Source organism: Manihot esculenta, chromosome 8, assembly GCF_001659605.2.
Source record: "Manihot esculenta cultivar AM560-2 chromosome 8, M.esculenta_v8, whole genome shotgun sequence".
Lineage (NCBI taxonomy): Eukaryota > Viridiplantae > Streptophyta > Magnoliopsida > Malpighiales > Euphorbiaceae > Manihot > Manihot esculenta.
The window spans coordinates 11,057,354-11,077,528 of NC_035168.2; the positions used below are offsets into that span (position 1 = coordinate 11,057,354).

At 34.7% G+C, this 20,175-nt stretch overlaps 1 protein-coding gene across 3 annotated transcripts in view; it reads left to right on the forward strand.

Moving 5' to 3' along the window:
* Positions 1 to 20,175, forward strand: part of LOC110620415 (acetyl-CoA acetyltransferase, cytosolic 1) — a 29,040-nt gene that overhangs the window by 2,675 nt on the left and 6,190 nt on the right. For all 3 annotated transcript variants that reach the window (XM_043958737.1, XM_043958735.1, XM_043958736.1), the window contains exons 6-9: positions 7,868 to 8,006; positions 8,316 to 8,393; positions 8,478 to 8,543; positions 8,970 to 9,055. In XM_043958737.1, the coding sequence (XP_043814672.1) occupies positions 7,868 to 8,006; positions 8,316 to 8,393; positions 8,478 to 8,543; positions 8,970 to 9,055 (369 nt within the window). The remainder of the gene's footprint in view (positions 1 to 7,867; positions 8,007 to 8,315; positions 8,394 to 8,477; positions 8,544 to 8,969; positions 9,056 to 20,175) is intronic.

Here is a 20,175-nt window from a genome sequence, read left to right on the forward strand (position 1 = left end):
AATGAGAATTATACAAGAGGATTCTAGGAGGAATCTAGAGGGGTTGCATGAGGAGATGATGCAAAATGCTGCGAAATTGATGCGGAAATAAGAAATTCAATTATGGAAGAATTGCGATCCTTTTTGTTTGGGATTATGATTGATAAAGGAAAAGGAGTGGTGAATGAGGAGAGTGAGGCTGTTGGAGTAAATCAGAGATTGGGAGGTTTTGCATCCCACATCGGTTGTGGAAAGGGGTAATGTGCCCCTTATATGGGCCATAGACACTCCTCCTCCTTGAGCTAGTTTTGGGGTGAGTTAGGCTTGGCCCAAATTTAACACGGTATCAGAGCCTCCCCATCTGATGTTGGACCTCCCATAAATATGTCACGCACCAGTAAAATTCTAGGCGTGAGGGGGTGTGTTGAATTCCACATCGGTTGTGGAAAGGGGTAATGTGTTCCTTATATGGGCCATAGGCACTTCTTCCCTTTGAGCTAGCTTTTAGGGTGAGTTAGGCTTGACCCAAATTTAAAGGAATTTTACCTACCCTAAGGGAGCTGGTGAATCAGAAGCAAGAAACTAGCTCAGCCGGGGGCAATTCATCAGGAGCAGTGTTTGGATCTCTAATTGATTGTGAAAGTATGCAAAAATATCTCCAAAAAATTGAATTGATTACTTTTGATGGAAGAGAGGTTGGAGTGTGGGTGAGGAAATGTGTCAAATATTTTGAGGTTTATAAGGTTTCTAGTGAAAAGGTGGGAACTGCGCGCCTATTTCTAGTTGATAGAGCTGATGCTTGGTATCACAATTAGATTTTGGATAGAGGTCCTCATTCTTGGGAAGATTTTGAAAGGGAATTGTGTGTAAGATTTGGGGACCAATGGTTAGAAGATATTGTGGAAGAATTTATGAAGATGAGACAAGAGAGTAGTGTGGGGGAATATCAAGATAATTATGAGGATTCAAGAATTAGAATGGAGAGAGTCATGCCTCACCTAGAGGAAGACTATTTTCTGTGTGGATTTATTGGGGGTTTGAAGGATGAGATTAGGCCAATGGTGAGAATGCATAAATCCTCAAATAATCTTGCCCATGCCTTCAAGATTGCCAGATTTCAAGAGCAACTCTTAGGCTACTCCAAGAAGACTACCTTTAATTCAAAACCAGCACAGGTTTTCTCTAAGCCAAACACTTGTATGACTAATTCCTTCTCATCCAAACCTAACCAAACACTGCCTAATTACTCGTATCCTCCAAAACCACCTAATATGAAATTTGTTACTAGCTCTAAAATACCTAGTACAGCTCCTATATTACATCCAAACAGTGGTCAAACCTCAAGTCAATCAAACACCAAACAGACCCAGAACCCTAACCCAAAGAGGAATAAGGCAGCCTAAATCTTGTTATAAATGGGTAACAAATACTTTCCTAGTCACCAATGCAAGCAAAAAACTGTCATGGCCTTACAAGGAGAGGAGCCTAAAGTAGAGATGGAAGAGGAGTGGCATGATACATTGGAAGGAGAAGCAGGAGTGGAAAGTTCAGAGGAGATAACTCTCTCTCTAAATGCAATGTAGGGAAGTGAAGGAGGTTCTATTGTGAGGATTATGGGGCAATACAAAAGCAAACAATTTACCATTTTGGTTGACAGTGGAAGCACCCATAGCTTTATGGATGCTAGGGTAGCAGTTGAGCTTAAATTACCTCTGATAGAAGTCCCTGAAATGGCAGTGACAGTAGTTGAAGGAAGGAAAATGTCCGGTCTATTAATGTGTTCAGGATTTATTTGGTGGGTGCAACACTTGAAATTTACTTTTGATCTCAGAGTTTTAAATATTGGGAGCTTTGACATCATATTAGGGGTGAATTGGATAAAGTTGTTTAATCCTATCTTTTTTGATTTCACTCACTCTACAGTGTCAATCAATAGAGAGGGGAGATTGGTTATATTACAAGACATAAGGGCTTTATCTTCTACAGTTAAACTGTTGCCTTGTTATGATACTGACCAATTGTTGCAGAAGAAAGGGACAAATATTCAATATCCCTTTTGTATTGATATGCTAGAAGAGGAAGGGCATTAGCTAGAGCCTGTCTTTGTTATTGGATCAACTCCTTTCCTGGAAGCATTGCCTGCAGCTGCTGTTAACTAAATACCAAGCCATTTTCCAAACACCTTCAGCCTTACCCCCTTTCAAAAAATATAACCACTCCATTCCCTTACAACCAAACACTCAACCTTCAGCATAAGACCTTATTGATACCCATATTACCAGGAAAATGAGATTGAGAAACTAGTTATAGAGATGTTGGAGAATTCTATTATACAGCCCAGTTCTAGCTCCTTTTCTTTTCCTGTTTTTTTAGTGAAGAAAAAAGATGGCTCTTGGAGATTTTGTGTGGATAATAGAAGGTTAAACAACCTCACCATTAAAGACAAATTCTCTAACCCTATTATTGATGATCTATTGGATGAATTACATGGGGCAAGGGTTTTTTCCAAAATAGACCTTAAAGCAAGCTATCACCACATTAGAATGGACCCTCCATATATTTCCAAGGCTGCTTTTAAGATTCATCATAGCCATTATGAATTTTGGTAATGCCTTTTGGTCTTACTAATACCCATGCTACATTTCAAGTTCTTATGAATCACATTTTCCAACCATACCTCAGGAAATTTATAGTCGTATTTTTTGATGATGTACTAATTTATAGTCTTGATTGGGAGCTGCATTTACAACACTTAGAGATTGTTTTCCACATACTTCAGCAGCAACAACTATTTGCTAATCACAAGAAATGCTTGTTTGGGAAAACGGAGATTGACTATTTGGGTTATATCATCTGTGCTAAGAGAGTAGCTACTGATCCTGCTAAGATCCAAGTGATGTCTACTTGGCCTGTTCCTAAATCCATAAAGGAACTAAGGGGTTTCTTGGGCTTGATTGATTATTATAGGAAGCATGCCATTAATTAATTTGTTAAAAAAGGATACTACTCAATGGGGAGATGAGGCTCAACATGCATTTGAAAGGTTGAGAGCAGCTATGACTAGCGCAGTAGTCTTAGCATTCTCAAATTTCTGTTAGCCTTTCATAATGGAGACTAATGCAAGCAATGCTAGCATGGGGGCCTGTTTTGCAGCAAAATGGCTATCCTATTGCTTACATTTCTAAAGCTTTTGATCATAGAAGTCAAGGACTTTCTGTGCATGAGGAGTTGCTAACTATTACTTTTGTTTTTCAGAAATGGAGACATTATGTTGAGCAGCCTATACTACATAAAGTCTGACCATGAAAACATTAAACACCTCTTGGAGTAGAGGTTGCAGAAAAAACTGCAAATAAAGGGGGTTTCTAAATTGTTGGGTGGCTATTCTGCGATTCAAGCTACTTATTTGAGACTAAAAAGGCATTTTTACTGTCTTGGTATGTTTAAAGTAGTGGTTGAATGGATTAAACACCGTACAGTTGTGATAGATGTAAATCTGAATATTGTGCAAGTCTTGGTCTTTTACAACCCTTACCAATTCCTTCACAAGCTTGGTAGCATATCAGTATGGATTTCATTGAACAATTGCCTCAATTAGGGGCAAGGATACTGTCCTAGTGGTGATTTGCAGATTTTCCAAGTATGCTCACTTCATTCCCTTGGCCAAAGACGTTGCCACAGTTTTCTCAAATTACATGGAATTCCTCTCTTTATTTACTAGTGTTGACTTAATTACTGATTGCTAGTGATATGATTTGATTTGATTACGGATTCTAGGCATAAATTAGAATCCTTAATTATCTTTGTAATTATTTTGATTATTTACTTCCTGTTTAGTCGTACTTTTTTGTGTATAAATACTCATGTAAATCACTTGTAAAGATTAAGGATGAAATACAAGGATACTCTAAAATTCTCTAAAATTCTTCATAGTATCAGAACTTAAGTTTAAATTCAAATTTTCCTCTTCAGGGTTTTTAAAACTCTAGATCTACCTTTTTGGTACTACCCTATCTAGAGGCCTTTTCTCGTCACACTGCCCCCACCAGCAGGGTCATCGGATTGTCGCCGACTAGTCGTCTAACTCTGACGCTGGAAATCCACGTGCGTGAGACTCACGTGCCCTTCCTTCCCGACGCGTGAGGTTTTGTCTGATGTTGCTGCATTGCCCAATCCACTCTATTGCCGTTTTCGACCTCTTTTCGACCATTCCGTGCTGCTGCCTAGTCTCTGGTTTATGAATGCTAGAGGATTGTAGGGCTATGTTACTAGTAATAAGAAGCAATCGGATGAGAGTGATCCTGATTTTCCTTAATGGGACTCGGATAATTGTCTTGTTATGACATGGTTACTTAACTCGTTACTTAACTCTATGCAACCTCATATCTTCTAAGTCCTATTTGTTACGTGATACTGCTGTAAAGATATGGAAGGCTTTGTCGATGTCTAAATTTATGTTATTCAAAATAAGATCCAAGGTACTAAATGAGGAGAAATGACCATCTCCCAATATTATTCTAAACTATGTGCCTTATGGCAGGAGCTTGATTACTATTAAAACTCTCAGGTAGACTATACTGGAGATGCAATCAAATTTTGAAAAATGATTGCAAAGGAGTGGGTCTATGATTTTTTTGTAAGATTGAATAACGAATATGTTCCAATTTGGGTCTTGGGGATAAAGTCTTTTCCTTCACTAGAAGAGGCCCGTGTCCATGTTTAACAAGAGAAAAGTTATCGACATGCTATGCTTTATATTGCACCAGTTGAAAAAGATGGGTTGGCTACTAATTTAAGCATACTGCAGCCTCCTAATTTTGAAAAAGATCACCTTTGTAGCTATTGTGGAAAATCGAGACATACCGAGGAGACTTGCTGGAAGTTACATTGTCATCCCACCAGAGGTTGTGAAGGGAAACGAGCTGCCTCTAGAGCTCAAGTTAATTTATTAGAAACTGTGGAGGAGCCTTTTAAGGAGACAACAGCTGCTGAGTTTATTTCCCCTAATGAAATTTAGAGTCCCAAGCGCTTCTTGTTTCATATTGATACCTTTTCCTCCTTTAGTGCCACATGTAATTTTGCGAAGTCGGGTAATGCTTCCTCTCTTGAAACTGTTCTATGGATTATTGATTCTGATACAAATAGACACATAACAGGCTCTTATGAAGGTCTTCTCAATTATTTTTCTGCTTTAGCCAAAAAGAGTGTCAGAATTGCTGATGGCTTTTGAAGAATTTTGGGGGAAATTTTTGATTCCATTTCAATTGAATTAATCTTTACAAGGTTTGAATATTTATACACAAAGAATTAACCTAAAGTAGAAATATTTATAATAAGAATAAAATCCCTATAATCAAGTCTAATTAGGATTCCAAAGATCTGAATCCTCCTAATTAGGAACTTCCTATGTTGGTCAACACTCTCCCTTAAGTTGGTGCATAGACATCACATATGTCCAACTTGCAAACCAAGGTGTGATAGGTCTTGTTGCTGACCCCTTTGGTAAATACATCAGCTAGCTATTCATTGGAAGTCACATGGTCTAATCTCAAGAAACCTTTTATTAACTTCTATGATTCTTAATGATATGGTTCAGAGGGAGAGTTCTAGTAGACAGGGGGAGACAGTCTAATTAGGAGGAGAGAATTGGACGTTTGGACAAGTCAGATCTGAGGAGGTATTCGAGGAGAGATAAGTTAGAAGAAGCGATTATGTAGCCTACTCAGAGCCAAGAATCTTATTCTAGTGAGTTACTCTCAACTCTTAAATGCTCCAATGATTTAGATAAACCTATTGAGTACGGATTTTGTACCAAACATCTTATTTCTAACTTTATTTCTTATGAATCCTTATCTCACTCATATAGTCTTTTTTTTGCCTATTTCCTTTGTGTCTACCACAAGATTGGAAGAAGGCTCTCGTAGATCTTAAATGGAAGGAGGCAATAGTTGAAGAGAAGAAAGAACCGGTAAAAAATGAGACGTGGGAGCTTGTCTCTCTCCTACCTGAGAAGAAACTTGTTGGCTGTAAGTGGATATTCACCGGTTTAAGGCCATATTGGTTGGTAAATGTTTCACCCAAATCTATTAGTAAGAAACATTTGCTCTGGTTGCAAAAATGAACTCAATTAAAGTCTTGTTATCTTGTGCAGCTAACTTGGACCGAGACTTACAGCAGTTTGATGTGAAGAATACATTCATTCATGGAGATTTAGAGGAAGAGGTGTTCATGGAGATTCCTCCTGGGTTTGCTGATGAGAAGACATAAGAAAATGTGTGCAAATTAAAAAGGACTTTGTATGGGTTAAAACAATCTTTTAGAGTTTAGTTTAATAGGTTTAGTAGAGTTATGGTATCTTTTGGTTATTAATAGAGCAATGCGGATCACACACTCTGTTTGTTAAACATTATAAGGGTAAGATTACTCTTCTTATTGTGTATGTTGATGATATAGCGGTGACAGGTGATAACATGACTCAACTAAACATTAACCAATATAGAAGGTTCTTAATTAGGAGGATTTAGATATTTGAGATCCTAATTAGGCGTGATTATAGGAATTTTATTTTTATTGTAAATATTCTTAATTTTGGTTGATTCTTTATGTATAAATACTCAAACCTTGTAAAGATCAATTCAATTGGAATAGAATTAAAAATTTCTCTTAAATTCTTCATGGTATCATAGCTTTGCCAACGTTATTGGGAACTAAACTTTGTTATAGTTCAACTTACCATCCTCGAAGTGATAGTCAAACCGAACAACTTAATCAATGTTTAGAGGGATATTTACGCAGCATGACTTTTACTGCACCTTCCAAATGGGTTAAGCGGCTTTCATTGGCTGAGTGGTGGTACAATAGCTACCCTCCACCCCCTTGGCCTTGCTTCCCACACCGGATACTCCAGTAGCTTCTGTTTCTGATTTCCTTCAAAAGAGACAAGCCATTACTCAAGCTATTAAAAAGCAACCTGCAGGTTGCCCAGTCGAGAATGAAGCAATAAGCGGACAAGAAGAGGATAAAAGGGTATTTAAAGTGGGAGATTGGGTTTTTTTGAAGCTTCAACCTACAGACAGACTTCTATAGTTATCAGGAAATACCTTAAGCTTTCAGCCAAGTGTTATGGTCCTTTTCAGATCTTTGCCAAGGTTGGCTTAGTGGCCTATAAACTGCAACTTTCTCCTAATTCTACCAAACATCCAGTCTTCCATGTCTCTTTGTTGAAAAAGAAGCTTGGAGATACTATTACTGCTTTACTAGATTTACCAGTGATGGCCAATGAAGAATTGGTAGTTAGTCCTGAACAGTTGTTGAAGCAGAGGACTATTTCGAGACAAGGACAGAGAGTGCTTCAAGGCCTAGTTAAATGGGTCAATTTTCCTATTGAAAATGCTACCTGGGAAGATCAAGCTTTCCTTTATGCTCAATTTCTAGATTTTCAACCTTTTTGGGGACAAGAAGGCTCTCATGGGGAGGGTATTGTTGTGTATCGCAGAAAAAGAAAGAACCATTAGAATTGGAGGGAAGCCTAAGGGTAGTTATAACAGCTGGAAGTTGTTATCTAAGCTGTATTCTAGTATAGAAACAGAATATATAGAGGAACCTCACTTGTAGAGAGACATCCGAAAATTGCTAATACAATACAATCTCAATTTCTCTCTAGTTCTATTCTTTCTATCCTCTCTTCTTACTTTCTTCTCTCTCGAATCCTACTTAATATACTGTTTGGCAGATTGCCACAGTACATAATGTTTGTGGTTTTACTACTTTTTGCTAATGTAATCTACTGGCTAAATTCTTTCTGATGGCTATAAGTTTTATTTATCCAATTTTATTTTATAGTGTGATCTACCACCATTATTTCACTCTTATCCTGTTTTCCAAACAGAAAGGGTTCTCGACTAGGGCATGATACCATTATTGATGGCATGCTGAAAGATGGCCTATGGGATGTATATAATGACATTGGAATGGGAGTTTGTGCAGAAATATGTGCTGATCAATATACTATTACAAGAGAAGAACAGGTGCTGGTGTTCATTCCCTTGCTTAACCTACTTTCTAACTTTTTTATACGTGTTTCCACCTATTCATGTGTACAATTTGGTTATCTACTGTAAAATTGTTCCTTATGACCATATATCCATATGTGATATCAGTTCTTTCCTTGTACTATGTACTCACATTAATGTATAATGCCGTACAGCTGATATTTTCTTATGATTTATAAGTTGTTCATTCTTTTAAAGCAGATATCCATCTCTGTTCAGTTCTTTGCAGACCTTGTAAATTTTTGATGTTTGTGGATTTTTGTTGCTTGTAAAATGATGGTGCAGGATGCTTATGCCACTCAGAGCTTTGAGCGTGGAATTTCTGCCCAAAATGATGGTGTTTTTTCCTGGGAAATAGTTCCTGTATGATTTTTAACTTGCATTGATTTGAAAGAAACAATATTTTGGTATAATGTCCATAGTGATCCATTATTTTTGTGCTTGCAGGTTGAAATTTCTGAGGGACGAGGCAAATCATCTACTATCGTTGATAAGGATGAAGGTTTAGGAAAGGTAAACAAAGTTATTAGATATCCAATTTATCATTCTAGATAGGATGTTCCAAGTCATTCTTAGATATTATTATAGATTGGATTCTTTTAAAAACAAAGTTAATGTCTTCATTGTTGTTGATTCTTTTTTTTTTTTTTAAGTTTTTTAAGCATAGGTGGAAGTATTGGATTGATTGTTTGTTGGTCTCGCCATCCCCAACATGTTTTTCTCTTTCATTTTTTTTTTTAAACTCCATTTACTTTGCATAACATGTATTGTAATTTTGCTTCTTGTTCAAATATTCAGATAATGTCTCTCGGCCATTCATATGAAATTGTTGTTTATGTTTCCAGCTTACGGTTGGTCAGATAAAAGAAACTTGATTATGACTGAAAACTCTTTCTAGTTGAGAAGTCTATTTATTTTGTTCTCCCATTTGTTTGTTAGTTTGATGCTGCCAAATTGAGGAAGCTTAGACCAAGTTTCAAGGTTAGTGGTGGATCAGTTACAGCTGGAAATGCTTCTAGCATAAGGTTCTTCTCTCTCTCTCTCTCTCTCTCTCTCTCTCTCTCTCTCTCTACACACACACACACACACACTAGTTAGTTGATAATAGGAGGGTTAGCTCTCCCCTTTGCCATATACCTCTCACCATGTGAGATTCAAACTTAAGACCTCTTAAAAGAAGTTTTAAGTCTTATTAATAATTGATTGCCTCCTTTGGGACAGCCTTTGGGCGTGTTGTGTGGTGGTGTCAAATCACATGCATATCTTTCTGTGAGCTTGTGCTTGTGGTAGACTATTTTGGCTAACTTTTGTAGATGAAAACTAAGTGATTGTGTTATATGTATATGCAATTTTTGTGTAATATCAAAGTGGTCTTTTCAAGCTTGTAATTAAGGAGTGTGTTAAAGCACAAATTGGTTGATGTTATCAGTGAAATTCTAAACGTACTCTATGAACCTTTTACTTTTTATAAAAAGAGAATAGTCATACAAGACAAAAATAAAAGCAATAAAAGCAATAATTACCAAAAGTTGGAATATAAACTCATCCTTGTGTTCCTACATATTTAAACCCTTGACAAGTATATATTTAAATGGTGTTAAAGTTAGAATGTTGACTAATATAAAAGGTTTCTAATTAGGAGGATTCATATATTTTAGATCCTAATTAGGCTTGATTATAGGGTTTGAGGAATTTTATTCTTATTGTAAATATTCCTAATTTAGGTTGATTCACAAACTGCGACTAGAAGGTCAAGTGACTCTCACGACACTTTTAGATCCATTTTCCTTAAAATTTTATTTTCTCTACTTAATTTAATATTATATCATGGATTTTTTAAAAATACAAAATTAATAGAATAATGGCTAAAATAAATTAAATTTATTTAGAGCAAATTATTGAATAATTCAGGGAAGTTTCAAGCAACAGGGGATAAGTGGCATGACTTACAATGTTAATTGTGACCGATGATGTGATAGTATCCCCTATAACTCAGTGGCCATTCACAAACTGCGACTAGAAGGTAAAGTGAATCCCGAGAAACTATCGTACTTTTAGATCCATTTTCCTTAAAATTTTATTTTCTCCCATTGATTTAATTTTATATCATGGATTTTTCAAAAATACAAAATTAATAGAATCAATGGCTAAAATAAATTAAATTTATTTAGAAAATTATTGAATAATTCAGACTTGTCCAGTATTTGTGTAATATTAGAAAACATATAATTCAAGCTAAGGATAACAAATTAAAAAATCAATTTGTTTTATAAATAATTTATGATGTGAGAAATAATTTTTTGAATAATTTTATTACTATATTACATTAATGTAGTAATATTATGAGTTTTATTTAATAGGACTTTTGTCTTCAAATATGAAGTATTTATTTTAATTAAGTCAAAAATATCTTTGAAAATAAATTGAGTAAAAAATTTATTATGCATTACTATATTAATAATAATTAAACAAAATTATTTTTGTTTGAAGGGCAAAGTCAGCCATACCCTTTTATGTGTTTGTGTGAAAGATATAAGTTGGTCCCGGGACTTCCATACTCATTCACAAACCTCGACTAGAATGCCAAGTGAACTAATACCTTGTTTTGATTTATTTAGTTGCCTTTTCATTTTTTTCAAAATCTTTCTCTTTGTTTCGGTTATAGTTTTTATTAGGATTTGAGAAGGTAACTTGAAAATGGGTTTCTTCATTTCATCAATGAACGTTATATTTTTTCCAAAATCTCTCTCCATTTCTTTAATATTCAATTCATAAAATGGGGTGAAATCATAGGAAGTCAGAGGATGCAGAGCAAAGAGAGCCATATTGTAAGTTTAATTTTTCAAATTGAATGTTATTCTGATTGAATGTTATTGAATGACAACTTGATATCATACTTCTTAATTGAATGTTAATCTGATTGAATGTTATTTTGATTGCAGCATTGCAAAAAACTTATGAACGTAGCATTGCTTTGAAGGATTTTGAGGTTGATGATGAAGTGCTTGACCTCTTGCAAGATACTGGTTTTGAGAACTTGCTTAAACTTGATACAAATCTTAAGTATAATTCTGCTTTGATCAGTGCTTTAGTTTCAAAGTACGATACTAAAAACCAAGTATTTGTTTTTGGTGAGAAAAAAAAGTGTCTATATTTTGGTTTGATAGACGTTTTGCACATTCTTGGCCTGCTAATTGGTGGCCCTTATCCATTGATGTAGCTCAACAGTTATTTGTGAACTCTAGAATTCTTAAGGTATAAGATGACTTAATTTGTTTTTTTAATCTTCAATTCATAAATTTAAAAATTCTAGGGTTCTCAAATAGCTGTTGAGCTACAACGTGCCCCGGGAATTTCTCCATATCTATGGATAAGAGCCACCAATTGGCAGACCAAGAATGTGCAAAACGTCTATCAAACCAAAATATAGACGCACTTCTTTTTTCTCACAAAAAACAAATACTTGGTTTTTACTATCATACTTTGAAACTAAAGCACCGATCAAAGCATAATTATGGTTAAGATTTATGCCAAGTTTAGGCAAGTTCTCAAAACCAGTATCTTGTAAGAGGTCAAACACTTCATCATCAACCTCAAAATCCTTCAGAGCTATGCTGCGTTCATGAGTTTTTCGTAATACTGCAGTCAAAGTAACATTTAATCAGATTAACATTCAATTATCATTCAATCAGATTAACATTCAATTAAAGTAACATTCAATCAGAATAAAATTCAATTTGAAAAATTAAACTTAAAATATGGCTCTTTTTGCTCTGCATTCTCTGATTTTCTATGATTTCGCCCCATTTTATGAATTGAAGATTAAAGAAATGGAGAGAGATTTTGAAAAATATAACGTTCTTTGATGAAATGAAAAAACTCGTTTTCAAGTTACTTTCTCAAACCCTAATAAAAACCGTAATCGAAACAAAGAGAAAGATTTTGAAAAAAATGAAACGGCAAAGAAATAAATCAAAACAACGCATTAGTTCACTTGGCATTCTAGTTGAGGTTTGTGCAATGAGCATGGAAGTCTCAGGACCAATTTATATCTTTCACACAAACACATAAAAGGGTATGGCTGACTTTGCCCATCAAACAAAAATAATTTTGTTTAATTATTATTAATATAGTAATGCATAATAAATTTTTTACTCAATTTATTTTTAAAGATATTTTTGACTTAATTAAAATAAATATTTCATATTTGAAGACAAAAGTCATATTAAATAATACTCATAATATTCCTACATTAATGTAATATAGTAATAAAATTATTCAAAAAATTATTTCCCACAGCATAAATTATTTTTAAAACAAATTGATTTTTTAATTTGTTATTCTTAGGTCGAATTATATGTTTTTCTAATATTACTCAAATACTGGACAAGTTTAAATTATTCAATAATTTGTTTTAAATAAATTTAATTTATTTTAGCCATTGATTCTATTAATTTTGTATTTTTAAAAAATTCATGATATAAGATTAAATTAAGACGTGAAAATAAAATTTTAAGGAAAATGGATCTAAAAGTACAGTAGTTTACCAGAATTCACTTTACCTTCTAGTCGCTGTTTGTGAATGGCCACTGAGTTATACTTGTATTGTCATATGGCATAGACTTGGCTGCTGAATCATACTTTTATGGTCATGTGGAATTGACATGGCTACTGAATCATATACTTTGATGGTCATATGCCATAGCCATGGCTACTGAATCATACTTTGATGGTCATATGCCCTAGACATGGCTACTGAATCATACTTTGGTGGTCATACGGCATAGACATGGCAACTGAATTATACATAAGAAGTATTTTCTTCCACTTTATTTATCATTTTATTAGTCTTATATCAAATAATTCAAAAACGGGAAATTTATCACTAAAATTCAAAATTGAATGGTATACTTCATTGAATATAAAATTGTACAATTATTTAAAACTTGTTTATTAAACTTGAAATAAAATTATAGTTTATTAAATATGTTATCATTAATAAAATTATATAATAAGATTTGAAAACACAAAACATAAATATTATATATATTAACATTATATTATTAATAAATAATTAATTGGCGAAATACTCACATAACCATAATTTTTACTATCTTATTTAATAATAAGTTTAAAAAGGTTGCCACATGCCATATTCTCGTTTATATTCTTATTTTTATTCTTTTATATAAAAATTTATTCACATTAAATTTTAATTTTTTATCTATACATATTCAAATTTTAACTATTACAATCTTATCTCTTAATATCTCATATAAAACATTTTATCTAAAATTTTATTATATTTATTATAAATTTTCAATTTTTACTTTTTAAAATTGGTATTCTTGAAATTTATTTATCTAGACATCATGCTGCTTAGGTGAGGAAAGACGTTTGGATAAATTAAGATGGCATTCGTAAAATCCAGGAATGCATTTATATATTTATATGTACTTTTTTTTTTGAAATCAATCTCAATTTTTATTAATTAAAGTCAGAACAAATTTATCCGAATCGAGCTTACACTAATCTTGATCAGATTTTTCAATACATTCGATTTAAAATCTAAAATTTAAAGTGTTAAGTGAAAAAAATTTAAAAATATTAGAATATAAGAAAGAATAAATGAATGCATTTTTATATATTAAATCTTCTGTTTATAAGCAATTATTTTTTAATTAATAAAATTGAGAAAAAATTTTACATGAATGTAACCACTAAAACCAAACAATAAACCAATCATTACTCATATATGCTAAGTGAAAACCCGAAACCCACGGTACAATAAAATAGATAAAACGACATGGCGATTGATTAGTAAATATTAATTTCTTTATCATATAATTCAAATGACTAATACTTCTAATATTATTTCACTAAAATATGTTCATATTCTCAAATTATTTTTAAATTAAACATAAATATTCATTCTTATAAATAACAATCACTTTTATCACATGAAAAATCATTATTAATATTTTTATAACATTTAAAATCTGAATTTTACATAATTTTATACTATTAAAGATATAATTTTTTTAATTAACAAAATAATATAATAAATTTTTTAATATTGATTATAAATATATTAAGTATTAAGAGTCAATATTAAATTAAAATAATTTTTGTAAAGAGCAATTATTAATTAAAAATCAAGAAATAAATTTTAAATTAAAATAAATAAAAAAACAAAAGATAAAAGAAAAAAAATAAAAAGAGTTTCTAAGGGCTAATTAAGTAATTTGATGTAAATAGTCATAAGTGAAATCATTTCTTGCAAAATTCTAACAATTTTAACAAAATTACTTTTAATTTAAAATCAATTCTCACATGAATTTAAAAGAATTGAATTCTTACATTATTAGTTTTGCCAAACACAAAAATAGTTTTTCATTCATGGTCACTAAATTTAAGTCATTACTTCACAACCGTCACTAAACTTCAATTTATTTTAGCAAAATTAATAACGTTTAAATAGTTATAAATAGTTATATGAAACAGTCACTCGGGTGAGTTTTCGATCAATTTTTTGCATCACCGCCATGAAATCTGCAGTGAAACATGGAACTTGATTCACTGCCGGCATCAAAGAAATTGTGTTTGTTGCTGGAGTCGAGTCTGCCACTCGTATTGCAGTTGATTCAACTGGCCTGTTGGAGACCTTGGAGGAATCAGGACCTAGAAGAGACAAGTTGAGTAAGGTTGACGAGTCATTGTTATTGGAAGACGATGTCGTTTCCACCGAATGAATAATCGAGCCTGTTCTCGGCACGGGTCTGTACACGTGCGAAGAGGACAAAACAAGAACACCGGAATCACTGACATCAAACCGAGATGGGCTCTCTGGATTCATATAAAGCCCCGTAGACGTAGCCATACTAGAACCCGCCGACAAAGCGAGCGCATCAGCAATGCAAGCGAAGCCAGAGCAACACAACGATGCCGGCGACACGCAGACGAGTGTAAATGATAATTAAAATAAAATATTCATATCATAAATATTTTACAGAACTCGGATCATCGGATTATTCTCGGGTCAAGTCGGGTCAAAACTGCCAGTTTATGGTATTAACCAGGTTAAGAATTTTGAATTGAAATAATGCAGCAATTAGCAGTTGAAAACGTTACGGTCTATTTTATGCAATTTATAAATTTTTAAAGAGTACAAATTAGTAACATGTTTTTAAAGAGTATAAATTTCACGCATAACCGGATACAACTACTTTCTATTTCTTCTTTTCTTCTTCTGTCTAATCATACAACCACCTAGCTACACTTCAGAGGTTCGCAGGTATGCCAACGGAGTGGAGGGGGCATCCCTAGCCGCTTTGAGGCCTTGATTATACCCGGAAGCGAATATACAGAAGGCCTCCTTGTATATATTTTCCTTCATCTCTGCATAGGCCTTATACTCTTCTAGCCGCGCTTCACAGGCCTGCTGAATTTTGTCCTTCAACTCTGCCTAGTTCTTATACTCCTGCAAACGCTCCTTACATGCCTGCTGGATCCTATCCTCTGCAGCTCGAACGTCCCTTAGCAATGAAGTACATCTCTCTTCCAAGACAAAAACTTCTCGACGGAGTTGTTGTTGCTGAACGCAAGACTCCTCCGCCGTGGAAGCCATGCCTTTTAAGTCCTTAATGTGTTTATTAAGCTTTTGTTGGAGGACAATAGCATGGGCTAAAGCCTCGTCGCGCTGAGCTCTGGTCTCATCACGCTGGCGGCATGACTCCTTTAAAGCAGACAACTGCGCTAAGGTTTTGTCTCGCTGAGACTCCATCGCAGAAGCCCGTTGAGAAGCCTTGCCGACCTCTTCCTTCATATCTCCCAGCCATTTGGTGAGGTCCTCGATCTGGTTTTGAAACTCGATGATATGCCTGCAGGCCTTACCAGTGGCCACAATGTTCTCCTCACGGCGCGCTTCGGCAATGCGCTGGTCCATTGAGCTCTGGAGGGACTGATCCCGAGCATCAATCTCCATGAACAAGCCCAACGCCTGTCAAGGAAAGGCAGCAAACAAAATTATAGAGTGACTAAAAAACAGAAATGCGTTTAAGGAAAGCAGACGACTTACCATGAGGAGCATTTCCTTCAGCTATCCCCTAGGTCCTCCCGAGATCGCGAACTGAAGGCCGTCTACTGTTCAGTAGAGTAGACTAGATGGCTGGCGAGAGCAAGGAAGTGGGTATGAAAAACATCAGAGGCTCCTCCGAACATCTTCTCACGCAGCATCTCAGCCACAGAAGCCAGCGTAGACTCTGCAATCACCTCGGTGGCACTTAAAAGCTCATGTTCTGGGGCAGACGCTAGGTGCTTCACTGCTTTCTTCCCCTTGTCAGCTGGAGGAGAGGGGCCGCCCTCGCGGGTTCAGGAGTGTGAGTGCGTTTAGCAGCCCTGCCCTCGGTTGTAGTCTCATCAGTTTGGGCTCGCTTGGCAGCCTAGCCCCCAATCATGATGGCCCCTGCAACCTGGATAGGCGGGATATCTAAAGGAGCCGCTCCGTTGCCTTCTTCCGAGCTGCTCCCCGCAGACTCACTGAGTGTAATGGGCTCCCTGATAGCTTTCTTGAGAGCAGGGAGAGTCTGGACTAGAGCCTGGGTTTTAGCGGGAACAGAGGTCCGGGACGCAGTGGTGTGAGAGCCCCCGGCCATAGGCACCGGAGCCCATTAATGTTTTATGAGGAGTAAATATCTTAGAATAATTAAATGAAAAGGATCAAATTTAAAATTTCACTGGTCTTTTATATTTTAACGGTAAAAAAAAAACTATTTACTAACAGATGCTGCGGGGAGCCTAATGGTGTTAAATATTCAAATATTGTAAGGATCAATTCAATTGGATTAGAATAAAAAATTTCTCCTAAAATTCTTCGTAATATTAGAGTCTTGTTACTTTAATTGGCCTAACTTTCAAATCTGTCACAAAAAGTTAGGGTTAACTAATAGGTCAAGCTTATAGGCGACTATATCAAGGGAGTTGTTCGACACTACCTGTACCAAAGGAAATGGATAGGGAATCCCAAAGATCACTACAACCCAAAATTACGTAACGAAAAAAAAATCTATGTTTTCCCTTTCAGGATTCGAGTGCTTCGTTTAATTCGAAAGGAAGGATAAAGGGACTAAAACGAACACCCCCAATGGTATCCAAATGAACGTTTCCGTCTGGAGTGCTAGCTCTCTCAACGGATGGATTAGCTATGTGCTCCCCCAATCTGCAAACCAGAAAAATGATCACTAAAAAAACCTCTCATTTTTCTCAGTCTTTTCGCTTTTCCACACTTCTTTTCGCAAAAGAGTTGTGTTCATAACAAACTATTACAATCTCGCAGATACAAATATATCTATGTGATAAGTCATTTTCATAAGAAAATGAAAAATCCTTTATCTGTAACAGTTACAGTTAGACTATAGATATTTTAAATATTATTATCTTATAATAACAAATAATTAATATTAATAATAATATCTTTATTATTATTAATTATACTAACAGACTCTTAGCCCATTAGTATGACATAACACATCAATGACGTTTTTTTGTGTGACCCAATAGATTCATATTAATTGGCAATAGGTCCAGTTCGACAAGATCCATAAATTATAAGCGGCCTCTAGCAAGACGTTATGACTACCCAATTAATATGAGGATCGATAGTCTGATAAAGTCTGATAAACAGAACATATATTAATTCCTTTGTCACACGATATCTAGTTTGAGCATAAGTCATGGTCAATGTCAAACTTATAATGTTCAAACTTATGATTTCTCGATCTCTAAGCAGATTGATAAATCCAAATGATATTAATCACATTATCAATTCATTTGAGTATAGCCATGCATTTCTCAGTCTCACTTATTGAGGGGCCTAGAAGATATCTCTTTCAAAGAGAGGGAAAATTCTATTTTGATTGTTCAACATGCTCTACATAATTTCTATTATATTCAATCTTAACCTTTATGATTATCTGATTAAAGACAATGTTTGATTATGTCAAAACATAACAGTTTTTATGTTGGAAACTACGACAATCTCAAGTCAAAGGATTAAAACATAACTATCTTGAGATTCACTTATGACAATAACCTATGTAGTGATCACATTCTCAATGTGGATCCATCCAATACTTTGTTCTCTAACTAGTATCTATGATTATTGATTTATATCAACATACACATAATCATCTCATGATTATCAATCAATAATCATACTCGTCATATTTTATTATTATCATCATAATAATAAGTAATTAGGAATATTAATCATTATTATGTAATATGCAAATAAATAATAATGATAATAAAAGCTCTTTTATTAATAAACAAAATGATATACAAAAGGTCAAGATAATGGTCTAGGCAAATACACTAACAAGAAAGCCTATCAAATTTTTGGCCGAAGGCCGACGATGCGACCCTGCTGTGAGCACGCGCGTGTCCTCACGCTCTGCCAGAGCTTTTGCGTCTCCTTCCATGCATTGGCACGTGAGCTTTCCTTCGGTGTCCTTTTCCATCGATGCTCCTTTTCGGCCCCTTTTTCTGCATGTCGTGCCTCTGACCGGTCTTATTCCATTAATGGATTCTCCTTTGGGTTTTTAAAGGTGTTTTAATAGTAACTTGGCTATTTATGCTTCTTTGTATTGTTGGTCCCTTTTTACCTTTAAGATATTAGATAAGAAAGGCACTAATGGAGGTGATGTACGTGCTTTTGATATTGCTCCATGAATTATTGATTCTGGTGCAAATAAATGCGTGAGGTGTTTCTCTAAAAGCTTTCTTAATTACCTTCCGTGTCTAGAAAAGGACACGGTCAGAATAGCCGATGGCTCTTTTATCTTGATTTATTTTTCAAGGACATCCATCCTTTTTTGTTTTAGACAAACTTTATCCTGATTTATTTTCCAAGGCTCAATGTGGTTCTTTAGTTTGTGATGCTTGTGAGTATGCTAAGCATATAAGGATCTCTTATCCCTCCAGTAACAATAGGAGTACGATCTTTTTTGTGACCATCCATTCTGACATTTGGGGACCTACTCAAACTGTATAACTATCTAGAAATTGTTGATTTGTTACTTCTATTGATTGCTGCACTTGTATGACTTTGGTTTATTTGATAAAGGCAAAGAGTGATGTGTTTTCTTCCTTTCAATTTTTTCACAAGATGGTTTGTACTCTATTTGATACTAAGATAGAAGTCTTGAGAACTAATAATGGCACAAAGTATATGAATGGAAGTTTTTCTGCCTATCTGGAGTCTAATGGGATGCTGCATCAAACTAGTGCCCAAAATGGTATTGCTGAAAGAAAAAATAGACACCTGTTGAAAGTAACCTGATATCTTCTTTTCACCATGAACCTTTCAAAAACCTATTGGATCAATTGAAAGATTCAAGGCCAGGCTAGTTGTCAAGGGATACACTCAAATTTATGGAGTGGATTACCAGAAGACATTTGCCCCTATTGCCAAATGAACTCTATTAGAGTATTGCTATCTTGCGTTGCCAATCTTGAGTAGGACGTATAACAATTTGATGTGAAACATGCATTCTTTCATGGAGACTTGGAGGAGGAAGTGTATATGGAAATTCCTCCGGGATTTGTTGATGAAAAAATACAAGGAAATGTGTGTAGGCTAAAGGAGGGTTTGTATGGGTTGAAACAATCGCTCAGAGTTTGGTTTGATTGATTCAGCAGAGTTATGATTATTTTTACTATCAATAAAGCAATGCTAATTATACTATATTTATCAGACATCACAAGGGTAAAATTACACTTCTCATAATTTATGTTGATGACATAGTAATGACAGGGGATGACACTGAGAAATGACTCGGCTGAAAAAGCTTTTGGTTCAGGAGTTTGAAATTAAAAGTTTAGGAAAATTTCAATATTTCCTGGGAATCAAGATTGTCAAATCAAAGAAGGGAATCTTTATTTCTAGGAGAAAATACATTTTGAATTTTTTGGAAAGAATTAGTATGTTAGGCTGCAAACCAGCAGAAACTCCTGTTGAGAGCAATCCCTGCTTGCTTGTATTGGTGAATCAGTGGATATTGGCAGGTATTAGAGGTTGGTAGACATACTGATTTATCTTTCGCATACTAGACCAGACATAGCATATGCATTTAGTTTAGTCAGTCAG